This window comes from Lutra lutra, chromosome 1 (genome assembly GCF_902655055.1).
Source record: "Lutra lutra chromosome 1, mLutLut1.2, whole genome shotgun sequence".
Lineage (NCBI taxonomy): Eukaryota > Metazoa > Chordata > Mammalia > Carnivora > Mustelidae > Lutra > Lutra lutra.
The window spans coordinates 107,382,817-107,405,913 of record NC_062278.1 but is presented as its reverse complement, the minus strand read 5'-3'; the positions used below and the strand labels follow the sequence as shown (position 1 = coordinate 107,405,913).

The 23,097-nt window shown below is 40.8% G+C and overlaps 1 protein-coding gene across 5 annotated transcripts in view; it reads left to right on the top strand.

Moving 5' to 3' along the window:
- The window catches only part of MCF2L2 (MCF.2 cell line derived transforming sequence-like 2), a 259,359-nt gene that overhangs the window by 139,770 nt on the left and 96,492 nt on the right, over positions 1 to 23,097 (top strand). For all 5 annotated transcript variants that reach the window (XM_047731452.1, XM_047731445.1, XM_047731474.1 and 2 more), the window contains 2 exons: positions 2,498 to 2,577; positions 22,588 to 22,673. In XM_047731452.1, the coding sequence (XP_047587408.1) occupies positions 2,498 to 2,577; positions 22,588 to 22,673 (166 nt within the window). The remainder of the gene's footprint in view (positions 1 to 2,497; positions 2,578 to 22,587; positions 22,674 to 23,097) is intronic.

Here is a 23,097-nt window from a genome sequence, read left to right as displayed (position 1 = left end):
TACAGTCCCCTATCTCCCATCACATATTGCAATTTTTAGAAGCGAGCCTTGATAACAGTGTAGTGCATTTTACTTGAATTTTTGTGCGCGCACACACACACACACACACACACGCACACATACTCAATGCACACCACTATGCACACTCAATGCACTTATGCACACATCCTACTGACAAATACAAATAGATTTTCACACACATAGAGACATCTTTTTGGATGGCTAGAAATAGGACTTGGTTTTCCTTAATTTTCATTTAGGGCTCGTTCCCAAAACTAAATTATGTTCACTTCTATGATGTTTCCACTGTCATTGTTTTAAGGGATATATGTTTGTTACAAGTAAATAAAGCAGGAATGATAGCTTGTTTCTCATTTCTTTTTTTTTTTTTTTTACAAGATCTTATAATGGACAATGACCCTTCTAGCATAAGCAGATCTTTGTCACGTCTGAACAAGTATCATTGACTTTGGCCAGACATCTTGCTCATTTTACAGAACAATTCTGCACTTTTGTTTTGGATACTAACCACTGAGTATGGATTCAGGCAAGTCACTAACAGGATTTTCAAACACATTTATCCAGTTCCTTAGTAACGGAGTCTGTCCCAAGAGAAACCATTATATTTCACAGTGTAAGGAACGTGAGGGAGCTGGAATCTTGGCTCTGACTCTTGTTTGCTGGGGACCTTGGGTACAACATTTTCTCCTAAGTTTATAAGGAATGCAAAAAAATTCTTTTGTGGTTATAATAATAGCTAAAATATACTATTTACCATGATCTAAACACTTTGCACACATTAACTCATTAAGCCATTATAACAAGCCTGTACTGTAGGCTTTCTCGTTATTCCACACTTCACAGATGAAGCAGCTAAGGCACAGAGATTACTCCGAGAATATGTGTCTTTTACATGGAGGAGCAAGACTTGAATGCTGGCCATGTGGCTGCTCGCCCCAGCCTTGAACTTCATTACTGCTCTTAGAGTGGGCAGGGTGGTGCTTCTCAGTTGTGGGTGTTGCCAGCTATAATGTATGCACTCCTAGCATCTAGTTATTATGCCTGGAATTGCTCAGCTTACAGGGATGCCCAAAGGATTGTTGATTGTTATGAAGTAGCTTTAGGGATCATATAACCAGGGGCAGCAAACAGGACACTTCACTACAGATTTCAATAATATCTATGAAAAAGTCCATAGAAAGCCCAAGCAGATTCCAGTTGACTCAGAGAACCTGAGGGTTGGGAGGAATTTCTGCAGGCCACTGTTCACCACAGATAAGAATCAGGGTGCTATGTTGGGGGCATTAGGTGGATGGCATTTTGGCCATGGGACCTAGGTCGTTCTTAGGTCGTTCACAGGTATGCTATGAATTTTCCAAGGGAACTGTATTCACAAGGGTGTTGACAGTGACAGGAACTCAAAGTACCACTTACTTTTTAGCCTTGCAGCCATCATCCCCAGTGCAGCCCTCTGGTAATGCTAGGTTAGAAAGTCTCAAGGTCTAACCAGGGCTTTTCCTCCCCAAGTCCCATTCTTACTGCCAAATGGCCTTGGAGGCCTGAAGAAAAGATATCTCCCAGGTGTCCCAAGAGCTCTGTGGAAAGGAGGGGAAAATGACAGAGTGACAGAGAAAGCAAGAGCAAGAGAGCCCAGTTCCATCCTGACTAAGCTAACTCATTCTTCACATAGTTGTCTCATCCACTAATAAATGTGGTTCCATCAGTTTGGGAATCCAACTGTTAAATTAGCAATAGTTTCTGGCTGGGGCAGGCATAGACATCCTCTTATATAATCATAGTATGATTATGTGAGTGTGGGTTGGGGTGGTTGCGTGTGTGTGTGTGTGTGTGTGTGTGTGTGTGTGTGTACAGACAGGGAGAGAGAACACTTTATTAAAGAAGATTGTAAGGAAATAGTTATGTGTAAGTGGTAAGATTTTAGTATTTTTTAAAATTGTCTATGGTAAGCACAAATTAGCTACTTGTATAATAAAAAGGATATATTCAATAAATGTGGTCTCTAGAATTGATCTGGTCTTCTAATCCAAGAGCAACATCAACTGCATTTCATACAGTACAAAGATAAATGCTAAAGCAGCGGTGCATAAAAGAATCCATGAAGTCTGAATGTCAAGGGAGACTTCCTGAAGAAAGTGACCTTTTTACCGAGACTTGAAAATGGGAATGATGGAAATTTTCTCATTTTTACCACATTATGTTTACTGATTTGTTGTAGTTTAATGTTTCATGTGGTGTTGTGTGTGATTTTTATCTCTTCGGATCAAATGTTAAATGCCTGGGGTCAAAGGCTATTTCTTTTCTGCATCTCTCTTTCACCTCCAATTTCATCTCACACCTCGGAAATCATCAGAGTAGCTCAATTAAGCTTTGTTTTTTAGTTGGCCCAACCCCGTCCAGCTGCTCATCCAAGCCAGGCTACACGCTCTGGGGTATTTTTAAGCTGAGTTGCCAATAATGGCTTGTTTTCTTTCTCTAGCTCCTCTTCAGAGGACATCTGAGGAAACTTATACAAGGACATTGGAAAAGGAAGATGACAAGACTAAATTTGAAGTCAAGGTAAGATCACCTTTTCTTTTATGACTTGAGATTTCTGACATATGCGAATATTGCTGCCATAATTACCAATAAATGAAATTCCCCTATCCCATACCTATCATACCTCCAGGTGATGTGGCCATAACGGCACGTAGCACAGACTCGTGCTTTTAAGAGCTGAGGTTGGTAGGACTTCTTCATTTTCTTTCTTATTAATTGCAACTAGAAAAACTGGTCATGGATGTAATTGTTGGTAGATACTATGTTATTAAGAAAAAAGTCATTTTGTGCATTCCTATACTCTGACTCATATTTAAAATTGCTAGGACAGTGTGTGGTTTATGTGCAAAAAACCATGGCTGAATTGCATACAGCCACACACACTCGCATGCATGCACCACTGGTGAACTCTGAATAAACTCTGTAGATTGTGTGAACATCATTTTCTTGCTTTTAGTACTATATTCTAGTTGTGTAAGATATTAAAATTAGAGGAAGTGGGGGAAGAGTACATGAGACTTCCTTGTATGTTTCTTTGCGGCCTTACGGGAATCCATAATTATTTCAAAATCAAAGTTAAAAAAAAGAAAGCATAAACTTTGGAATCAGGCACACCTGCCTGGAAGCCACAGAAGCCACTTTAAGCCTCCATTTCTCATCTGTAAAAATGGGGATAACAATAGCTATTACCTGAAACTAATTTTGAGCAGCAAACGGAAATTTGAAAAGTGCCAAGCACCGTATAATTGTAAAGTAACATTATATTTAAATGCCCAAATAAAAAATGTGTTGCCGTAAAAGCAACCCTAGAAGGGGTTCCTTTCCTCCTGCCTCCCTAAAAGGTGAGTATCTGACTGACAGAATGTTCTGAAGGCAGACGCCAGTGGACCCTGGGTTACACGCACTTTAGCAACAGTTTGGACTCTGCTTCTGTGCCTCGTGGTCTGAATAGAGGACCCCACAGGTATTCCACTGCCCATGATGGAGTCAGGCAGAAAGGGGGTCTCCGACTTTTCTTCCTTGAGACATAAATAAGGTGGGAAGTGGAGTTCCCAGCAGACTTTTCTTAACAAGCTGCAATCTTCTGTCTGTTTAGGCAGATGAGAACATTGCTGTAATGTTTCAGAATCCCCTGCGGTGGGAGAAATTGCTTTACCGTGTCTTCCAGAGTTAGGTAACACTCTGCAGTTTCACACAGTTGTGATCAGCCATTTTAAAGAGTAACGAGCAGTTTTTTGAAATGGGCAAATGTAATGAAGCTTTGTCAGACTTGACATCCATGAAGTTTGCGGAATTATTGCACGACATAAAAAGGGCTTAACTGTGATCACCTTCAAAACTGAGCACCACCCTACCATCTCTGTACCCTGGGCTTCCGAGAATCTCATCTCTGAAGGTGAGAGCTAGGTCAAGTGCACCAAAGCTCAGGTCCAGCCCCTGAACTTACATGCTGTTGCTATTAACCCACAGTGTGATTTGAACTTACCTCCCTGCTCTGTGATTTTCCTTGCCTCATCTTTAAACAACGTATTTATGGCCTACACAATTTACAAAGATGCCAGAAGGGTTATGTGTACATGGAGGTTCTCATACAAAAGAATCCAAAATTGAGTGAGTTATTTCAGTAAGTGTGAACAATAAATATGAGCGCTTTTGTTTTATTTGTTGAAAAAAAAAAAAAGGAAAATATAGTCAGTAAGTGTAAGGCACCTTTTCTCAGGGAAGACCTTAGGATGTTTAAGATGAAAGGTTTCCATAAGCTACATTTATTATTTACTTTGATTTTATATATTGGTAAAAATAGACAATGCAGGAACTAGGGCAGGGGAAGAACCAGAGGCCTACAGAGTTGGAAAATGTTAGGTAGAATCCAAGAAGCTCTGGCCACTAGAATTTTTGGTTTCTTCCCTTTGCCCGTGCTGCTTATTTAATTCAGATTCTAAGCCCATCCTTCTAGGATGCTGGCTGCCTCATAGTTAGGCAGATCACCAATAGCATAGGTATTGGTAAGCCAATGCAAGCCCATGTTACAATTGTCCTGGGCTTTTGTTGTTTTTTTTTTTCCTTATTGTTACCTCACTTGTGTATTTAATGAAGGGCTTTTCCTGCAACAACGTTATGTTAACAGTCAAGGCAGTGGAGGAAGCAGAGTAGGAATTGTCTTCCAGACTTCCTCAATTTGGCAAACAGAGGCTGGTCAGACTTCTACTTCTAAAAGCCAAGGCTATGAGAAGTGTGAGCAGAATCCATATAGTCATGAATGACCATGAGTAGGAAGGAAGAGGGTTTATGAATTAATCCCCAAATCCTAGACTTAAAAATCAATTCAGGACCAATAAATTCCATCAGCATTTGACAAGGTAGGTAGTATAACCAGGGAAATCGTCATTCCAAAATATGTAAGAAAACTGGTTAAAAAAAAAAGAGTAGGTTAGAAAAAAGGTTTCAATTTATGTCTGTGTGACTCATGGTTTATTGAAAGGAGGGGCAAGGAGGTTGGCTAACACCAAGAACAATCATTGTTGGGGCGCCTGGGTGGCTCAGTGGGTTAAGCCGCTGCCTTCGGCTCAGGTCATGATCTCAGGGTCCTGGGATCGAGTCCCACGTCGGGCTCTCTGCTCAGCGAGAAGCCTGCTTCCCTCTCTCTCTCTCTCTCTGCCTTCCTCTCTGTCTACTTGTGATCTCTCTCTGTCAAATAAATAAATAAAATCTTTAAAAAAAAAAAAAAAGAACAATCATTGTTGCTTGTGTTTTGTGGCCACTGTCCAGGACAGAGAACCAAAATGCATAACCTCTGACTCTGGGGACAATCAGACATCCTTGACCTTTGACATAGAATGTAAAGACAAAATGAAAGCACAACGCAGATCATAACACTGTGGTAAATGCCACGCCTTGCTTTCCTTGGGTAAATGCTCACAGACCAAAATAAATAAATAAATAAATAAACCAAAGCCACTCGTGATTGCCCCTAGACTCACTGATAGTCACTACATACAACAAAATCATGCAACCAAATCAAGCTATGATTTTATCGTCATCAGAGAACTCATTTCCAAAAAAGGCGTTCCGTCTTCTCAGGTGGGGTACTCCCGGCTTTTCTTGTCGGAAGGGATGCACACTCAACCTGACAAATGGGCTGCGGCTCTGGAGCCGTCTGGCAGCTGTGCACCCCTGCACTAGACTCCCCGACGAGGTCTGGGAAAGCCCAGCCGTGGGGATTTGCGGTGGTTGCTGGCAGTGGTGATGTGGCTGATTTGGGTCCTTTACATCACCAGCTGGAAGCTGGAACCTGGAAGCATGACTCACAAGGGCTGCTTTTCCAGGCTGTTTGCATCACAGCTTCTTCAGAGCTGGAAAGAGGCCAGACGCTGATGAAAATTCCTTTTTCATGAATGTGAACCCTCAGGATAAAGGCCGAGCTACTGGCTGTGAGCACCACAAACTGTTGCTGGGCACCTGTTAGTGTGGCTTAGCATAGCAGAGGCCTTTTTAGGCTGGCAAGCAAACAGCCTCCTCCATAAAAATTAAAAAAAAAAAAAAAAAAAACAATTCTGTAAGTTAGAGAATGAGAAGGTAAGGGAGAGGCTGCTAACACTGGCGAGGCCCAGACATTATGCTGCATGCTGTATGTACCTGATTTCATCCCAAATCCTCAATACCTTGAGGAAGAAGATGAGGAAGCTGATGTTTCCCTTGTTTTATCCGTGATGCTGTTGAGACCCTGAGAAGTTAAGTGACCTTCCCTTAGGGTCACACAACTAGTAAATGGTGGAACCGGGATTTGAAACTCGTAGTTTATTTAATCTAACAGTTTACTTATCTATCTAACTTAATCTATTTACCTATAACCTATTAGTTACTTAATCTAGCTACCAGTTTACTTAATCTCTCATATTCTAAATTCCTCTTCTGCAAAATGGGGATAAAGCCACCCCACAGGTGACTGATTAAATGAGAACTACATGACTTCAATAATAATGATAATGTTAACAAATCAAAATAAAAATATTTAAAACATGAGAAATATGTGGGGAGCACCTAGCATGATGCCTCACATACAGCGGGTTCTTTGTAATTTTAGTTTCCCATTTAATCCCATGTTTATAGATAAAATGTTCTGTGTAAAAAATGAACAGTGGCTGAAGGGAGGTCAGGCCCGGGTCTTAAATTGAATAGCTTCTCCTGATCTTGAATATGTACTGTTTTGCCAAATGATAGCAGATCAGGTCCAAATTCAGTTCCTTGCTTTCTCACTCCTTTGAGTCCCCAGAGCTTTCATTTACCTCTGATTCTCAACAGGAGAACTATATAAACTGTAAGCACATTTCAGGGTTCACCCTCTGTGATGCTTGAAATCTGGTCATTGAGAGAATCTACAAAGTCTTTGAGGCAGCCCCCAACTAAGCTTTCTGAGGAATTTCTAGAATGGAGATTATCAGGGTTTCCTATGGATTGTAGCCCTGAGCATCTTATTAATAATGCAGATTCTCAAGATCTACCCTCAGATTGTGATTCAGGAGAGCTAGAGTATGGTCCAGGAATCTGAATTTTTAACTTTCAAATTCAATATTTTTAATTTGGTAACTAGAATGCAGGTGGTATAAGGATTGCATTTTGGGCCACACTTGCCTAGAGGCTATATTCATATGTCATAAAGACTCGGGATGAAGAGAGCTCATTAAGGTAGATATAGATCTCTTAGGCTAATACAGTCCAGAACTAAGTGAAGTAAGTGTGTGATTACATTAATCTATGAGAATGTACTTTCATTGAGGGAGCTATATGACAAAGGACAGAATAACAGTTAAGACCACTGTTGACTAAAACATTTCATTGGTCCAATCTGGGTGTCGTATTCTGCTCTATTTACTATATATTAAAACAATTGCTATGGGTCATATGGAAACAATTCTAACATGGGGCCTGAACTCAGGAAACTTACAAGTTTCATGAGGGAAACTATATATTTCAAATAATTTATAATGTAGAGGAGAATGACATACCTTTGCTAAAAGGATTATAACATGTTAGAAGGCAGAAGAAGGAACAGTTCATAACAACAATATTGGGGATATTTTTATAAAGGAGATGGCATTTGAACTTAGCTTTGAAAAATAAATACAACTTTGAAAGTTGGATAAGACAGAGAAAGGCAGTCAAGATGGGGAAGGATATAAAGTATCAAAAATCTGAAGGGGTATAGGCTATTCTGGGAATGGTTCGAGAAAGCCAGAGAGGTAGACCAGAACAGGTTGCTGAAGGCTTTGGTTAGAAGTTGTTGCCAGGAAGGACTTCTATGTATTAGAAAGATGACTCTGGTATGGCAATGAAGAGTAGACTAGAAGAAGGCAGGTAGATGGACCCGCTGCCAGCAGGTGTCACAGTCTAGGTGTAACTCCAGTGTTAAGAGCCTCCTAATGACAGAAAAAGGGAGATGGGCAGAGCTTATACCAGTTAATCCAGATATCCTCCCCAGTGCCTCGAACACACTAGACTGTCTCAGAAAGTGTGATGAATGAGGAGTAGATCAAGGCAGAGAAGAAAGGGGACCGATTTAATAGAGAGGGAGAGAAGATATTGAAGATACCTTGAGGTTTCCATCATGGATTTCTAATTGGATGAATTTGTTTGCTAATATAGAGCACTCAGAAAAAAAAAAAAAAAAAAAAAACAGTAGAAAGTGAGGACTTAAAAATTTTGAGTCCAACATTTGTAGGGTTTCGTACGTCTGTAACAGCAACCCACACCTTCTCTACCTATGAGCTGTAGCTTTCTCCTCCAACACACATACCAAAGAGAATAAGCCAGCTGACCTTGAGGTTATGTGGAAATTACTTGTGAAATAGGTTAGGGATCAAAGATTGGTTTTAAAAAATACCTTTCAAACTTGTGATTTTATTTACAAGTTAAGATTTACAGACACACAAAAATAATGTTACATTGACAGTTATACATTGAGAATTAAAACCACATGAAATCAAATAGCTTGAGAGAATTCCAAATATATAGGAAACTTCAATGTCCTTGGCCACATTTCTTGGTTTGGGAGAGGGAGAAAGGTATCTTGCAACATGTTTCTCAATTTCTGATACTTTAAACAGAACTACAGCATTGTAAATCATTGTCAAAACAATGTTGCATTTTTTTAAAAAGACACTTTTCTCATAAACAAAATATTATAAACATTGTTTTCGAGTGTTAGTCCAGTCTTTAAAAACCAATTTAACCAGTAAGATCATTGAACTAATTACTAATGGCTGGGAAATTCAAGATCTTAGATAAAAGAGACCCTGGAAAATTTTTTAAATAGGAAAAGTTTACATTTGGGACCCATTCCCCTATCTGTCTCTGTTCATTTCTCATTCCCACAAAGCCTCAGGACTGCTCATGCCTGTCTTCTCAAGCTTGCCCTTCTCCTCCAAAAGGCTCTAATATGTGCTAAAACCTTCCTCTCCTCTCCCCTCCCTCTTGGAAGTGCCTACACAATACAGCTGATCTGGTCTAGAGGTAGGAGAATATCTGAATGAGCTAATTCATAGCAGTGCATGAATGATGAGTGACTGACAGCTCCTTAACCCTTCTGGAAATACTTGTCATTAAAAAGAAAAAAAAAAAAAAAAAGAAAGAAAGAAAGACTGCCCTATTATCCAAAGGCAGTGGCTTCTTCTGGCAGTGGCAATAAAGAATAAGAAAAGATGTGCTGGGAAGGGCTGGTGAGATGGTGCGTAAACAGGACAGACTAGCCAGCTAGCAATCGTTCCCATGGTAGAGTCTCTAAGTGGTCCTGTTTTTCAAAACTTCTTCCTATTCTCCACATCAGAACTCCCTGGATCTCAAAAAAAGAGAAAACAAAAACAAAAAAATGACAAAGAAAAGGTTCCCCCCCCCCCCGAAGTTCTAGCAATGGAAAGGAAAAGGCAGAGCCATCCCTTCCCAGGGCTGATGCTTTTCACTCTGGGACTGTCTCTGAGACCACCTTGGACTGGACTGAGGCTGGAGGTTGAATGGCCTTTGGAGAGTTTTCTTTTTCCTTTTTCCCCCATTATCCTCCCTACACCCCACCATTGTGTAATTTTTCAGTAATTCTTACTTGTCCTACCTCTTCACCTCTGGTTTTCAAGATTAATTTATAATTTTGTAAAATGCTTAACTATAAATACTTGCAATGGTCACTCTTTATATGGAAATGAAGAGGATGGTTCAGCCTTTATCTACCTTACTTTTTCTCACAATAAGGTCTAGTAGCTTCTTTTTAAAAGAAATGTGATAGGGACGCCTGGGTGGCTCAGTTGGTTAAGCAGCTGCCTTCGGCTCAGGTCATGATCCCAGCATCCTGGGATCGAGTCCTACATCGGGCTCCTTGCTTGGCAGCGAGCCTGCTTCTCCCTCTGCCTCTGCCTGCCACTCTGTCTGCCTGTGCTCACTCTCGCTTCTCTCTCTATGACAAATAAATAAATAAAATCTTAAAAAAAAAAAAAGAAATGTGATAAAACAATAAATGATACTTTCACCTTGATTTACCAGGTACCATCACTTTAAAAGAGTTGGAACTGAAATTGCTTTCCAAGCATCCCTAAAAGCATAAAGTGTAATAATTTAACTGTAGGGAAAATCTAATTTGATTCAGTTCAAATGTTGCTCTCTCTTCTTTGGGGACAAAAAAACAAAAAACAAAAAACAACAAAAAAACCTTAATAATCACTTGAAAACCAGTTATTGACACTTTCTTTTTTAAAAGATTTGTTCATTTATTTATTTTAGTGCATGTGCATGCATGCAAGAGGTGGCAGGGACAGGGGGTGCAGAGGGAGAGAATCTAAAGCAGACTATATGCTGAATGCAGAGTCCAACCAGGGCTTAATCCCACCACCCATGAGATCATGACCTGAGCCCAAGCCAGGAGTTGGAAACTTGAGTGACTGAGCCATCCAGGTGCCCCCAGCTACTGATACTTTTTTTTTTTTAAGATTTTTATTTATTTATTTGACAGAGATCACAAGTAAGCAGAGAGGTAGGCAGAGAGAGAGAGAGAGAGAGAAGCAGGCTCCCTGCTGAGCAGAGAGCCCGATGTGGGACTTGATCCCAGGACCCTGAGATCATGACCTGAGCCGAAGGCAGTGGCTTAACCCACTGAGCCACCCAGGCACCCTGATACTTTTTAAAAAGTAGGTATTTTTAAAAAGTTGATTGATACTTTTAAAAAGATATTCTCAAAAGAAGAAAAAAAAGATATTCTCCAGAGAGAGAGAGAGAGAGAGAGAGCATACACACAGTGGAGCAGAGGCAGGGGCAGAGGGAGAGGGAGAGAAAATCTCAAGCAGACTCCCCACTGAGCATGTAGCCCAATGCGGGGCTTGATCTCATGATTCTGAGATCATGACCTGAGCTGAAACCAAGAGTTGGTCACTCAACTGACTAAGCCACCCCAGCGACCCTGAAATAAAATTTTTAAACAAAATTCCTTTCAAGCCAGGAAATTAGCCTGTTCTCTCAATTTTGAAACACAACTTTCTTCAAAATATGGGGGAAACAAAACACTTAGGTTACATGTTTGTTGAGAAGACGTAACGAAAACAGTTAGGTTACGTGTTTGTTGCTAGAGGACCTGTATGTTGGTTGATGTCATTTCGAAACTCAGGAGAGACTGGGGTAGAGATGGGGGTATGGGGAGTGATGTTGGGCCTAGAGCAGTTGACAGCTGCTTGCCTTCATAGCCACCCCTTTTTCTTGAGAACAAAATAAACATAAATGGGGAGGGGCTTTTCCACCTGATTAGTCCTCCAGTAAGGTGATTTTTGGATCAATTCCCTTTTAAATCACCAGCTGGCTGAGAAAATGCACTCTTTGAGATACCCTAGGGGCAAGTCTATGTCAGGGTTGACTGAAGAGAAAGAGGATATGATTCCACAGGAACTTGTTGCTCTGCTTTAAAAGGCATCATTTTAGGGGCCCTAGGTGGCTCAGTTGGTTAAGCACCCAACTCTTGGTTTTGGCTCAGGTCATAATCTCAAGGTCGTGGGATCAAATCCCACGGCAGGCTCTATGCTCAGGATGGAGTCCGCTTGTCCCGCTCCTGCCCCCTCTACCCCTCCCCCTACACACTCGCGCTCTCATTCTCTCTCTCTCCCTCAAACAGATAAATAAAATCTTTAAAAAAATCAAAAAGCATTATTCTATAATTCATGAGACTCCTAAGGAATCTTTAACAAAAAGCATAGCAGCAATTGGTTGGTCTGTGGTCAATTTTCTTGGTTCATTATTCAAAATAAAAGGAGCAGAAGACCCAATATTTGAAAAAAGCAAGCATTTATTTAAATATGGTCTTCCTTCTAGACCTTTGAGGAAGCTTAATTTAAAGTTTTCCCCCAAAGTAATGTGGCTACATTTCAGCTTTCATCTCAAAATCAGAAGCAATAGTATCTGTGTTGGTATTTGATATTATAAGCAGAGGGGTGTTTCATCACCAATTCACACATCTCCCTCATTTTATACAGAAGAAAATTGATGCCCAGGGAGCCTATGTGACTTGGCCAACACTTCCCAGCTAGTGAGAAATACGGGGTCTCTATTACACAGGAACTGCCCAGCAATTACTGCAGGTCAGTGTCCCTGGGTGCTTTACAGACATTACCCATTTTAATCCCCACAAAGATATTAAAGAGCCAACCTCAAATACCATTTGTCAAGGCTTCTTTGTACCAAGTACTTGAATTCCTTACCTCAAATCACCACAACACCCCTCTGATACAGATACAGTAAGTCCTCTTTTACAGAGAGACCTAAGGTGCAAAGAAGTCTTGCCCAAGGTCACTTTTAAATAAAAAGTAAGCCAGAGATTCCCACCCAGATGTACCTTTCACATGAAGAATCTGTGTTCTTTTCACTCTCTAAGATATTTTCAAAGTTCAGGTGGCAATGGTGACCGTGAACTCAATTTAGTGGGTTCACAAGCATTGAAAGATAAAGAAGAGGAGAATGCAACAAGGATGGCCTAATTTAAAAATAGAGTATGTCATATCAGCTATATGTATGTCTGGTGTGTGTGTGTGTGTGTGTGTGTGTGTGTGTGTTTACAACACAACCAAGCAATTAACTAAATTCTGGCACTGTCTACCTAGAGATAGAATCATTTCCCACAAGTTAAGGACTCAGTCCTATAAGATTGCTCCCCTACCCCCTTCAGACGCCATTTGAAAAGTCCAGGTTGTCCCTGGTGCTTTTGACCAACCTGCTATAGATCAGTGTCCCATTATACCCTCCTTGGGTTTGATTAATTTGCTAGAGTGGCTCAGAGAACTCAGAGAAACATTTTACTTACTAGATTACCAGTTTATCTCAAAAGGATGTAATTCAGGAACAGCCAGATGGAAGAGATGCATAGGGAAAGGTATAAGGACATAGAGCTTCCGTGCTCTCTGAGCAAGCCACCTACTCCCCATCTCTATGTGCTCACCAACCCAGAGGCTCCCTTTTTGGGTGTTTTGGAGGCTTCATTACATAGGCATGACAGGTTAAACCACTGGCCATTAGTAGTTGAATTCAGTCTTCAGCCCCCTTCCCCCAGCCCCCAAAGGGTGTTGGTCAAGAGAACTGAAAAGTTTCCACTCTCGAATTAGAATCATGTGCTTGGTTCCCCTGGCAACCAGCCCCCATAAGCTACCTTATTAACATAAACTCTGGTGGGGTTGAAAGGGGTTTGTTATGAATAACAAAAGAAAACTTCATGGCTCTTATCACTTAGGAAATTACAAGTCTTAGATCTGTACCAGATATAGGACAAGATCAAATACATATTTATTATAAATCCCAATATGTGTGTATGTATGTTTTGATGTTTTTCTTGTGGGCCATGGTCAGACTTTGAAAGCTACTGCACTAGAACACAACTAATTTGTCTAAACCTTAGCAAAATATTGGTATATAGTAAAGTTTTTTTTTTTTTTAATTCTTTTATTTTTTTCAGCATAACAGTATTCATTATTTTTGCACCACACCCAGTGCTCCATGCAATCCGTGCCCTCTACAATACCCACCACCTGGTGCCCCCAACCTCCCACCCCCCACCCCTTCAAAATTCTCAGATCGTTTTTCAGAGTCCATAGTCTCTCATGGTTCACCTCCCCTTCCAATTTCCCTCAACTCCCTTCTCTCCATCTCCCCTTGTCCTCCATGCTATTTGTTATGATCCACAAATAAGTGAAACCATATGATAATTGACTCTCTCTGCTTGACTTATTTCACTCAGCATAATCTCTTCCAGTCCCGTCCATGTTGCTACAAAACTTGGGGATTCATCCTTTCTTTCTTTTTTTTTTTTTTTACAGCTTTATAAACATATATTTTTATCCCCAGGGGTACAGGTCTGCGAATCGCCAGGTTTACACACTTCACAACACTCACCATAGCACATACCCTCCCCGATATCCATAACCCCACCCCCTCTCCCAACCCCCTCCCCCCATCAACCCTCAGTTTGTTTTGTGAGATTAAGAGTCACTTATGGTTTGTCTCCCTCCCAATCCCATCTTGTTTCATTTACTCTTCTCCTACCCCCTCGACCCCCCATGTTGCATCTCCTCTCCCTCATATCAGGGAGATCATATGATAGTTGTCTTTCTCCGATTGACTTATTTCGCTAAGCATGATACCCTCTAGTTCCATCCACGTCGTCGCAAATGGCAAGATTTCATTTCTTTTGATGGCTGCATAGTATTCCATTGTGTATATATACCACATCTTCTTTATCCATTCGTCTGTAGATGGACATCTAGGTTCTTTCCATAGTTTGGCTATTGTAGACATTGCTGCTATAAACATTCGGGTGCACGTGCCCCTTCGGATAACTATGTTTGTATCTTTAGGGTAAATACCCAGCAGTGCAATTGCAGGGTCATAGGGTAGTTCTATTTTCGACATTTTGAGGAACCTCCATGCTGTTTTCCAGAGTGGTTGCCCCAGCTTGCATTGCCACCAACAGTGTAGGAGGGTTCCCCTTTCTCCTCATCCTCGCCAGCATCTGTCATTTCCTGACTTGTTAATTTTAGCCATTCTGACTGGTGTGAGGTGATATCTCATGGTGGTTTTGATTTGTATTTCCCTGATGCCGAGTGATATGGAGCACTTTTTCATGTGTCTGTTGGCCATCTGGATGTCTTCTTTGCAGAAATGTCTGTTCATGTCCTCTGCCCATTTCTTGATTGGATTATTTGTTCTTTGGGTGTTGAGTTTGCTAAGTTCTTTATAGATTTTGGACACTAGCCCTTTATCTGATATGTCATTTGCAAATATCTTCTCCCATTCTGTCAGTTGTCTTTTGGTTTTGTTCACTGTTTCCTTTGCTGTGCAAAAGCTTTTGATCTTGATAAAATCCCAATAGTTCATTTTTGCCCTTGCTTCCCTTGCCTTTGGCGATGTTCCTAGGAAGATGTTGCTGCGGCTGAGGTCGAAGAGGTTGCTGCCTGTGTTCTCCTCAAGGATTTTGATGGATTCCTTTCTCATATTGAGGTCCTTCATCCATTTTGAGTCTATTTTCACGTGTGGTGTACGGAAATGATCCAATTTCATTTTTCTGCATGTGGCTGTCCAATTTCCCCAACACCATTTATTGAAGAGGCTGTCTTTTTTCCATTGGACATTCTTTCCTGCTTTGTCGAAGATGAGTTGACCATAGAGTTGAGGGTCCATTTCTGGGCTCTCTATTCTGTTCCATTGATCTATGTGTCTGTTTTTGTGCCAGTACCATGCTGTCTTGATGATGACAGCTTCGTAATAGAGCTTGAAGTCCGGAATTGTGATGCCACCAACTTTGGCTTTCTTTTTCAATATTCCTTTGGCTATTCGAGGTCTTTTCTGGTTCCATATAAATTTTAGGATTATTTGTTCCATTTCTTTGAAAAAAATGGATGGTACTTTGATAGGAATTGCATTAAATGTGTAGATTGCTTTAGGTAGCATAGACATTTTCACAATATTTATTCTTCCAATCCAGGAGCATGGAACATTTTTCCATTTCTTTGTGTCTTCCTCAATTTCTTTCATGAGTACTTTATAGTTTTCTGAGTATAGATTCTTAGTCTCTTTGGTTAGGTTTATTCCTAGGTATCTTATAGTTTTGGGTGCAATTGTAAATGGGATGGACTCCTTAATTTCTCTTTCTTCTGTCTTGTTGTTGGTGTAGAGAAATGCAACTGATTTCTGTGCATTGATTTTATATCCTGACACTTTACTGAATTCCTGTACAAGTTCTAGCAGTTTTGGAGTGGAGTCTTTTGGGTTTTCCACATAGAGTATCATATCATCTGCGAAGAGTGATAGTTTGACTTCTTCTTTGCCGATTTGGATGCCTTTAATTTCCTTTTGTTGTCTGATTGCTGAGGCTAGGACTTCTAGTACTATGTTGAATAGCAGTGGTGATAACAGATATCCCTGCCGTGTTCCTGACCTTAGCGGAAAAGCTTTCAGTTTTTCTCCATTGAGAATGATATTTGCAGTGGGTTTTTCATAGATGGCTTTGATAATATTGAGGTATGTGCCGTCTATCCCTACACTTTGAAGAGTTTTGGTCAGGAAGGGATGCTGTACTTTGTCAAATGCTTTTTCAGCATCTATGGAGAGTATCATACGGTTCTTGTTCTTTCTTTTATTAATGTGTTGTATCACATTGATTGATTTGCGGATGTTGAACCAGCCTTGCAGCCCTGGAATAAATCCCACTTGGTCGTGGTGAATAATCCTTTTAACGTACTGTTGAATCCTATTGGCTAGTATTTTGGCGAGAATTTTTGCATCTGTGTTCATCAAGGATATTGGTCTGTAGTTCTCTTTTTTGTTGGGATCCTTGTCTGGTTTTGGGATCAAGGTGATGCTGGCCTCATAAAATGAGTTTGGAAGTTTTCCTTCTATTGCTATTTTTTGGAACAGTTTCAGGAGAATAGGAATTAGTTCTTCTTTAAATGTTTGGTAGAATTCCCCCGGGAAGCCGTCTGGCCCTGGGCTTTTGTTTGTTTGGAGATTTTTGATGACTGTTTCAATCTCCTTACTGGTTATGGGTCTGTTCAGGCTTTCTATTTCTTCCTGGTTCAGTTTTGGTAGTTTATATGTCTCTAGGAATGCATCCATTTCTTCCAGATTGTCAAATTTGTTGGCGTAGAGTTGCTCATAGTATGTTCTTATAATTGTCTGTATTTCTTTGGTGTTCGTTGTGATCTCTCCTCTTTCATTCATGATTTTATTTATTTGGGTCCTCTCTCTTTTCTTTTTGATAAGTCTGGCCAGGGGTTTATCAATCTTATTAATTCTTTCAAAGAACCAGCTCCTAGTTTCGTTGATTTGTTCTATTGTTTTTTTTTGGTTTCTATTTCATTGATTTCTGCTCTGATCTTTATGATTTCTCTTCTCCTGCTGGGTTTAGGGTTTCTTTCTTGTTCTTTCTCCAGCTCCTTTAGGTGTAGGGTTAGGTTGTGTACCTGAGACCTTTCTTGTTTCTTGAGAAAGGCTTGTACCGCTATATATTTTCCTCTCAGGACTGCCTTTGTTGTGTCCCACAGATTCTGAACCGTTGTGTTTTCATTATCATTTGTTTCCATAAATTTTTTCAATTCTTCTTTGATTTCCTGGTTGACCCATTCATTCTTTAGAAGGATGCTGTTTAGTCTCCATGTATTTGGGTTCTTTCCAAATTTCCTCTTGTGATTGAGTTCTAGCTTTAGAGCATTGTGGTCTGAAAATATGCAGGGAATGATCCCAATCTTTTGATACTGGTTGAGACTTGATTTAGGACCAAGAATGTGATCTATTCTGGAGAACGTTCCATGTGCACTAGAGAAGAATGTGTATTCTGTTGCTTTGGGATGAAATGTTCTGAATATATCTGTGATGTCCATCTGGTCCAGTGTGTCATTTAAGGCCTTGATTTCCTTGTTGATCTTTTGCTTGGATGATCTGTCCATTTCAGTGAGGGGAGTGTTAAAATCCCCTACTATTATTGTATTCTTGTCGATGTGTTTCTTTGATTTTGTTATTAATTGGTTTATATAGTTGGCTGCTCCCACGTTAGGGGCATAGATATTTAAAATTGTTAGATCTTCTTGTTGGACAGTTCCTTTGAGTATGATATAGTGTCCTTCCTCATCTCTTATTATAATCTTTGGCTTAAAATCTAATTGATCTGATATAAGGATTGCCACTCCTGCTTTCTTCTGATGTCCATTAGCATGGTAAATTCTTTTCCACCCCCTCACTTTAAACCTGGAGGTGTCTTCGGGTGTAAGATGAGTTTCTTGTAGGCAACATATAGATGGTTTTTGTTTTTTTATCCATTCTGATACCCTGTGTCTTTTGATTGGGACATTTAGCCCATTAACATTCAGGGTAAGTATTGAGAGATATGAATTTAGTGCCATTGTATTGCCTGTAAGGTGACTGTTATTGTATATTGTCTCTGTTTCTTTCTGATCTACTACTTTGAGGGTCTCTCTTTGCTTAGAGGACCCCTTTCAATATTTCCTGTAGAGCTGGTTTGGTATTTGCAAATTCTTTCAGTTTTTGTTTGTCCTGGAAGCTTTTAATCTCTCCGTCTATTTTCAATGATAGCCTAGCTGGATATAGTATTCTTGGCTGCATGTTTTTCTCATTTAGTACTCTGAATATATCATGCCAGCTCTTTCTGGCCTGCCAGGTCTCTGTGGATAAGTCTGCTGCCAATCTAATATTTTTACCATTGTACGTTACAGACTTCTTTTCCCGGGCTGCTTTCAGGATCTTTTCTTTGTCACTAAGACTTGTAAATTTTACTATTAGGTGACGGGGTGTAGACCTATTCTTATTGATTTTGAGGGGGGTTCTCTGAACCTCCTGGATTTTGATGCTTGTTCCCTTTGCCATATTGGGGAAATTCTCTCCAATAATTCTCTCCAATATACCTTCTGCTCCCCTCTCTGTTTCCTCTTCTTCTGGAATCCCAATTATTCTAATGTTGTTTCGTCTTATGGTGTCACTTATCTCTCGAATTCTCCCCTTGTGGTCCAGTAGCTGTTTGTCCCTCTTTTGCTCAGCTTCTTTATTCTCTGTCATTTGGTCTTCTATATCGCTAATTCTTTCTTCTGCCTCATTTATCCTAGCAGTGAGAGCCTCCATTTTTGATTGCACCTCATTAATAGCTTTTTTGATTTCAACTTGGTTAGATTTTAGTTCTTTTATTTCTCCAGAAAGGGCTTTTATATCTCCCGAGAGGGTTGCTTTAATATCTTCCATGCCTTTTTCAAGCCCGGCTAGAACCTTGAGAATCATCATTCTGAACTCTGGATCTGACATATTACCAATGTCTGTATTGATTAGGTCCCTAGCCTTTGGTATTGCCTCTTGTTCTTTTTTTTGTTGTGAATTTTTCCGCCTTGTCATTTTGTCCAGATAAGAGTTTATGAAGGAGCAAGTAAAATACTAAAAGGGTGGCAACAACCCCAGGAAAATATGCTTTAGCCAAATCAGAAGAGATCCTGAATTGTGAGGGGGGAGAAAGGGGATAAAAAGGGGTTCAGAAAGAAAGAAAAAAAAAACTATTAAAAAAAAGAAAGCCGATAAAGAAAAAATATAAAAAGAGGAAAAAATATATATATATTAGATAAACTATTTAAAAAACGTTAAAAAAAGAAAACGGTAAAAGTTAAAAAAAAATTTAGCAGAAGAAGAGAAAAAGAAAAAAAAATTGAAAAAGAAAAAAAAATTAAATTAACTGCAAGGCTAAAAAATCATGGGGAGAAAGCCATGAGTTCCGTGCTTTGCTTTCTTCTCTTCTGGAATTCCGCCGTTCTCCTTGGTAGGTGAACTTGGTCCTGGCTGGGTTTCCCGTAGATCTTCTGGGGGAGGGGCCCGTTGTAGTGATTCTCAAGCGTCTTTGCCCCAGGCGGAGTTGCACCGCCCTTACCCGGGGCCGCGCTGAGTCATCCGCTCGGGTTCCTTTCGGGAGCTTTTGTTTCCTGAGCACTTTCCGTAGAGTCCGGAGGACGGGAATGAAGATGGCGGCCTCCCGGTCTCCGGCCCGGAGGAGCCGAGAGCCCGGGGCCCCACTCCTCAGTGCGTCCTCAGAGAACAGCGCCCAATTACTCCCGTCACCCTGCCTCTGGCCGCGCTCCGAGCTGACCGAGCCTGCGACCGGTCCAAGGCAACCCTGAGCTGTGAGTCACTCCTCGGCTCTGTCTCTGTAGCCGGCTTCCCCGTTCTAATACCGGTAAGCTCTGCGACACTCAGACACCCCCGATCCTTCTGCGACCCTGCGGGACCTGAGGCCGCGCTTACCCCGCCTGGGCTTCACCCCAGTTAAGCCTCTGGAGCGATGTCCCTCCGCGGAACAGACTTTCAAAAGTCCTGATTTTGCTCCGTTGCTCTGCCGCTCGCCGGGAGCCGGCCCCTCCCCCCGCGGTCTATCTTCCCGTCGCTTTGGATTCACTTCTCCGCCAGTCCTACCTTGCAGAAAGTGGTTGATTTTCTGTTTCTGGAATTGCTGTTCTTCTTCTCTTCAATCTCCCGTTGGATTTGTAGGTGTTTGCAATCTTTAGATAAGCTATTTAGCTGATCTCCCGCTACCCGAAGTAGTCTCAGCCTGCTACTTCTCCGCCATCTTGACTCCTCCCCCGGTATATAGTAAAGTTTTTAAAGCAGCACCCAGATCTGCTGTGGATCCTTCCCATCACATTCTCAGTGGCAGCAGGGTTATATTCCATCAAACTTGATCAACAGAGGATTCTTTTTCTACCCTGACATCAACCATTTGACTCGTGGTCCTAGCAATATGGGTTGACACCAAGTCCATGCCCAGGCATTTCAGCAAGCCCATGTCTCATGCATGACAAAATCTATAAATTAGGACATCATCATTCAGCGTAAAAGATCACAGTCCATACCTATACACCTTGAGTCATTGTTATTTTTCTGTCCTTAGATTGTCATGAAATAAAAGACTGTACAATATACCACACTTACTATAGACCAACAGAAGAGTTGGAAAGAGCACAGTTCATTTTATAAGCAGTAGTAAGTTTTATGGTGAGAGGAAGTTTGGTTAGAAATAGTGGTTACTCCTTACAAAGATCCTGTATGATGTGTTAGGGACCCAAAGACAAATAAAGCTAGAGCTCAAAGTCCAGCAGGTGTGACGTCACAGGCATAGTGACGTCACAGGGAGGAACTAGAGAAGGATGTGATGTAGCATTAACAGCCATAGTGATCAATTCCACATTATAGAGAAAATGTGAAGAAAGAGTTCTGGTGGTGTGGTGAAAATAACCAGATTGATTTTAATCTGGGGACCGATATTTTACTTCTGTATATTGACTGAAATGAGAAATATCTACGAGTATCTGGTCAAATATATGTAATAGCGGATACTAACAATTTAGATGCCTAGTGAAATGATATCCTATTTTAAAAGAAACAAATAGGAACTTGGAATTGAAGGTTGTCTGTGTATTTTAGAGCTGAATGCAAAACTGGTATCCCAAACAGCCCTTTATTTGTTAGCCTGCTTTCTGGATATGCCAGATTTGGGAGGACATCAGTGAAAAAGATCAATAATCCCTGATTTTCTTTCATTCATTGAACATTTTTGAATTGCTGTTTCTGTGCTTGGCATTGTGAATGACAAAAACCACCTTACCTTGACTGCTTTCTGTTAATCCAGTGAGAGGCGCCTCTTTTTTTTTTTTTTTAAGATTTTATTTATTTGTTTGACAGAGATCACAAGTAGGCAGAGAGGCAGGTAGAGGGGCAGGGGGGGAGGCAGGCTCCTTGCTGAGCAGAGAGCCCGATGTGGGGCTCGATCGATGAGGGGCTCCATCGATCCCAGGATCCTGGGATCATGACCTGAGCCGAAGATGGAGGCTTTAACCCACTGAGCCACCCAGGTCCCCGAGAGGCCTCTCTTCTTGCATTGTCCACAACCAGCTGAGAGCCTAGCTGAGCTGTTTTACAAGGAGACTTCTCATCTGTTCCTTAGTCTGGGGAAAGCTCATCCTTCACCTTTCAGCTCTAATTTATAGAGAATCTATGTATCTACTCACTATATTTCCTTAAACAATACTTTTGCTAGAGGCCCATTCAAAATCTATACTCCCTTTTGTGACAGCACGAAAGGACTCATTTAAACAGTACCTGGAAGGCAGGAAGAATTCAAAAGCTGGCTAATTATCGACATGTTCATTATTAGTCAATATCTTTAAGATTCTGTTGTTGCTATCAAGTTTATATAAATTCACTTCCTTGTTAAAACTATATTTTCTTGAAAGTAAAATGAGTAGTTTTGCCTTTCTCTGATAATTAAATGCCTAATATTCTGAAAAAGAGCCCCAGCCCTGTGTGGTAGATAGTGTTGTGCGGTCCATGTACTGGGGAGGAAACTGAGGTAGAAAGGTTCAGTGAACTTGCCCAGGATCTCAGAGCTGGCAGGTAGTGAGCCAGGCTTCCGACCCCCAGCTTCAAGCCTGTACCAGGGGCCAATCTATACACCGTAAGGTACCAGCTGTCCCAGGACATGGTACGCTAGAATGGACTTGTGATTACCAGCCTGTGAGAGTGGACTCTGGGTTTATTTCGTCTCTGTCTTTAACTCTTTGGCCTTGGGTAGGTTGCAATTTCTCCAGATGTTCATTTCTTACTCCCAGAGGGGAAAGAAAGGAACTACTGAATCAAATGATCTCTTCACTGTTTCCCCTTAGCTCAAACTCTGAATCCTTACTGTGAGTCAACTGGGAAGGGGTAGTACAATATTAATAGCTGTTCACTATTAAGGAAAAATGTTATCTGCTTTTGAGAAAGAGTTTTTGATGTTTCTAAAGGAAGCCTGAAGGGCAAACTGTAACAGATCTGCAGAGGGGCTGGGAAAAATCCAAGAAAGAAAAAGAAAGATGAGGGACTGGACGTGGTGCTCATCCAGAACACTGAAAACAAAAACGAACAAAACAAGTAAATTGGGGAAAAGAAAAAATATACAGCCCCCAAATAAAATAGACGGTCTTACCAAAATTTCTTTCACTTCAGAATGAAGAAATACTGGAAAGCAGTCACGATGGGGAGAACCCTAAGCCAGAGCAGCTTGACAGTCCTGAAAATCTTTCCCCCACCAGGTAAGATTGCAGATCCTGGGCAGGAATCATTTTAACCCCTTGAGATGGTAGGGAGAGGGGAGTGTATCCTCTGTTTTAAATCTCATCACTCATTTTCCCCAGGTAAAATCACATATTTATTCTGCATACTAATCTTCATTTATGTACCTCAGAACAAACTCACAGATTTCATAAAAGGAAAAGCAAGAGCTGCACATGACTTAGAAACCAAGTTCCAAGTATGCTCAGTATTTTTAAAAAATGAATTATCAAGAAAAAACAAAACAGTAAGTGTAAACTAATGTTGATAGATTGAATTACTGGTTTGAAAGCATTTAAAAGGAATAGGTTCCCCAAAGACACAAGTTATACAAATTCAATGCTATTTTCAGACCACAGGAAGGTATTTGCATGCATGTGACTGCTCTGCCATTCAGAAAGCCTA